This window comes from Vigna radiata, chromosome 4 (assembly GCF_000741045.1).
Source record: "Vigna radiata var. radiata cultivar VC1973A chromosome 4, Vradiata_ver6, whole genome shotgun sequence".
In the NCBI taxonomy this organism is placed as follows: Eukaryota; Viridiplantae; Streptophyta; class Magnoliopsida; order Fabales; family Fabaceae; genus Vigna; species Vigna radiata.
The window spans coordinates 8,090,540-8,094,904 of record NC_028354.1 but is presented as its reverse complement, the minus strand read 5'-3'; the positions used below and the strand labels follow the sequence as shown (position 1 = coordinate 8,094,904).

At 34.9% G+C, this 4,365-nt stretch overlaps 1 protein-coding gene across 1 annotated transcript; it reads left to right on the top strand.

Annotated features, from left to right (window-relative positions):
* The first annotated feature begins 700 nt into the window (after positions 1–700).
* On the top strand, positions 701–3,771 carry LOC106758308 (G-type lectin S-receptor-like serine/threonine-protein kinase At1g11300). Its single transcript, XM_022780143.1, has 7 exons — positions 701–1,982; positions 2,075–2,179; positions 2,296–2,498; positions 2,570–2,780; positions 2,924–3,161; positions 3,232–3,382; positions 3,466–3,771. Exons 1-7 carry the CDS (start codon positions 701–703, stop codon positions 3,769–3,771), a joined length of 2,496 nt encoding a protein of 831 aa, XP_022635864.1.
* The last annotated feature ends 594 nt before the right edge of the window (positions 3,772–4,365 follow it).

Genomic DNA, 4,365 nt, shown 5'->3' with positions numbered 1-4,365 from the left:
CAACTAGATTTGATACAAGTCCTTAGACTATTATTATCGCAGAGAGGATGTGTATACAATACAATTCAATGTAATAGATTTTAAGATTTTTCTCTCTTCTTATAAATATAAGCTTATGATTCGATGAATATTTAGTGTAGTTCCTTTTTCTTTTGATCTTTTCTTTTCTTCATAGATGTTTTCTTTTGTATTCACGTGTTTATTATCTTGCATTTTCTTTGACATTCTTTAATATATAGGTTTTAAGAAAATGTTCGTTAGATAGTACTTTGTTTTGATTTTTGAATCTTCTTAATCTTGTCGTAGGTAGCCGTCGATTCCTAAAAAAATACTATACCTACATATCTACTATTGAGAACTATTTTGAAAGTACAATTTAATAAAGAAATACAAGACAACTGATATTAGTTAATTAGTGATTACGTGACGAACAAAGAAAGTTTGACTAGGCTTCCTTACAAATTTGAGAAGCTAGGATATTTGACTGAATTAAAGAACAAAGAAAAAAAATAACTAAGAGAATGACGACAGAGAAAATGAAAGGTGAAGGTGAATCCTGTTTATTCTAAATAAACACGTTATCTGACTTGATCGAAAAGAAATTCTCATCTGAATTCCATTCATTGTGCTGTGAGAACTAGCTAGAAATTCTCGTTTGCATACCATAGATAGTTGACTTGAAGAAGGGAGTGTTTCAGTGATGCGTTTCAGCAACCATGCAAACCTGTTCTTTGTTCTGTTCATACTGTGTTTTTATGTGTTGGACGTTTGTATTGCCATAGACAGCATCACATCATCACAATCCATCAAGGACCCTGAAACTCTAAGGTCCAAAGATGGTAACTTCACTTTGGGGTTCTTCACCCCTCAAAACTCCACAAACCGCTATGTTGGAATTTGGTGGAAGTCTCAGTCTACAGTTATATGGGTTGCCAACAGAAACCAAGCACTGAATGATTCTTCTGGAATTGTTACAATATCTGAAGATGGCAATCTTGTTGTGCTGAATGGACAGAAACAAGTAATTTGGTCAACAAATGTGTCCAAAATATTATCCAATACAAGTTCAGAGTTTTCAGACTCTGGTAAGCTAGTTCTCATGGAAACCACAACAGGAAACATCTTATGGGATAGTTTTCAACAACCTTCAGATACACTCTTGCCCGGCATGAAACTTTCAACCAACACAAGAACTAATAAGAAAATTGAACTTACATCATGGAAAAGCCCTTCTAATCCCTCTATTGGGAGCTTCTCTTCTGGGGTTGTTCAACGCCGTGATATTCTTGAAGTGTTTATTTGGAATGAAACTCGACCATACTGGCGCAGTGGTCCATGGGATGGTGGGGTATTTACAGGGATACCGACCATGTCAACGTATCTTAATGGTTTCAAAGGTGGGGATGATGGCGAAGGAAATATAGATATCTATTACACAGTGCCAAGTGAATTAGATTTTGTAATTTATATGTTGAACTCTAAAGGCCAATATGAACAAAAACTGTGGGATGCTGAGAAGAGCGAAATGGGAATTAGATGGACTAGTAAAGAGTCAGATTGTGATGTTTATGGTATGTGTGGACCATTCACAATCTGTAATGCACAGAGCAAACCAATATGTAGCTGTTTGAAAGGATTTGAACCGAGGAACGAGGAGGAATGGAATGGAAAAAACTGGACTGGTGGATGTGTTAGGAGAACACCTTTGAAGTGTGAAAGGGTAAGAGACCAAAACACAAGTACGAATGCAAAGGAAGATGAATTTTTTAAACTGCAGATGGTTAAAGTTCCTGATTTTTCAGAAGGGTCTCCTGTTGAGACTGACATATGCAGAAACCAATGCTTGGAGAATTGCTCTTGTGTTGCTTATTCTCATGATGAGAAGATTGGTTGCATGTCTTGGACTGGGAATCTACTAGATATACAACAATTCTCAGAAGGAGGACTTGATCTACATCTTCGTGTAGCCTACTCTGAACTTGGTATGCTAACTCTCCTCTGCTCAAACTTTATAAAATTGTTTCTATGGACTGAATTTCTTATAGCTTAAATTGAAGTTGTCCTTTTATTAAAGATAAAGGGTCAAAAAAAAAAATCATCATTACAACAGCAGTGATAGTAGCAACTGTGATCATGGTTACTGGTGGATATTTCATGTGGAGGACTTCCAATCCTCCAGGTAAGACAGGATCTTCCTAAATTTCAGAACTATTAAGGTTTTGTTGCTAAGGGAACTAAACTTACGTCTACATGTGTTTGTTCCTTCAGCTAAATTTTGGCAATTAATTAAATCAGTAAGGAAAGGGAAGAACGATGCTTTTATAGAATTTAATAATGGTGGAACACCAGAACATGAAAGCCATAGTGTAATTGAAGAACTTTCACAAGTTAAACTACATGAGCTGTTACTATTTGATTTTAAAATGGCTGCAGCAGCCACAGACAACTTCCATCTTTCCAACAAACTTGGGCAAGGTGGATTTGGTCCTGTGTACAAGGTACATGAAAAACAAGTTATGTAATTTGAACAAATTGTCGTTTTTCTCATTAAACATTTTTTTTTTCTCAGGGGCAACTGGAAGATGGACAGGAAATAGCAGTTAAAAGACTTTCTAGAGCCTCTGGACAAGGTCTAGAAGAATTCATGAACGAAATAGTCGTGATTTCCAAGCTTCAACATCGCAATCTTGTAAAACTTTTTGGCTGCTGTGTAGAAGGTGATGAGAAGATGTTGATATATGAATACATGCCAAACAAAAGTTTGGATGTATTTATCTTTGGTTAGTTCTTCAATCCCTCTATTGTGATTTTCTCATGGACAATCATGTCATAACCATTGCGGTTTCTTTAAAGCATGTTAACGTGACTTACCTTTCATAAGTTCCTCTTCCATATGGTATATAATGTGACGATTACATTTTAGATCCATCAAAGTGTAAACTCCTAGATTGGAGGAAGCGCAGTAACATAATAGAAGGAATAGCTCGAGGACTACTTTATCTACACAGAGACTCCAGACTAAAAATAATACACAGAGATTTGAAGGCGAGTAATATATTGCTAGATGAAGAACTAAATCCAAAAATATCAGATTTTGGTATGGCTAGAATCTTTGGTGGAACTCAAGATCAAGTCAATACTAGTAGGGTTGTTGGAACCTAGTAAGTATTCTTTCTTTCTCCAATATGAAAGCAGAAAGTGTGAAGAATTAACTTTTACATTTGAATGTAGTGGCTACATGTCTCCTGAATATGCAATGGAAGGACTATTTTCAGAAAAATCAGATGTGTTTAGCTTTGGTGTTCTAGTACTAGAGATTGTTAGTGGAAGAAGAAGCTCAGGTTTTTACGGCAATGTGCATGCTCTTGGCCTTTTAGGATTTGTAAGTCATAACAATTCATTTACATGAACTTTTTCCATTTGCTGATACAACTTCTAAACATTGAACCCTTTTGTTCATTTTAGGCTTGGACACAGTGGAAGGAAGGAAATGCATTATCTTTAATAGATCCAGAACTCTATGATCCTATTCATCATAGAGATATCCTAAGGTGCATACACATAGCTCTTTTATGTGTGCAAGAACTTTCTGTAGACAGACCTACTATGGCTACAGTAATTTCTATGCTCAGCAATGACTTTGTGCTTCCTGCTCCAAGTCAATCTACATTCATTCAGCGACAAAAAATGTTGAATTCGACTTCATCGGAAGAAACACAGAGATTTCGCTCCATCAATGTTGTTAGTGTTACCGAAATTCAAGGTAGATAGAAAAATAAAAAATCTAAGAAAAACCAAGTAGAGCTCCACTCAGTATAGTTTTACCAATGATTATAAAATGGTGTACAAGAAAGAAAGTTCAACTTCTTTGTCCATAGGAATCGATATGAAATCAATCAAAAAGCAAATTTTTTGTCTTCCAAATAAACTTTAAACAATTTCCTTAATCACAAAAAGATCTTAATATATTTGATTAATCTTAGGAACAAATGACTTATAAATATAATATCTTTCACGATAATATGTACTATATTTCCAATTAAAAATGTTAGATTTAGTTGAGTTCTTTAAAGAACTCTTGATCATGAGTTGTTAGGTTTGTACAACCACTACCTATAAATGAACCTTCTGCTTATAAATCAACTTTTTTTGTGAATTTGTTGGTTATAAAGTATGATGTTAAAAAGAGTTCTACGTGTTCTACTTAATCATCTAAAACCTTTACAACTTTTTGATTTCAAGACCTCATATTTTACACGTCCCTAATACTCTTGGCTTCCATATTTAGCCTCCATCTACATTTGTGTGGGTGATTGCTTTTTTTCAACGAAAATAACGCTAAAAGAAATATGCATTGTTGTTGGT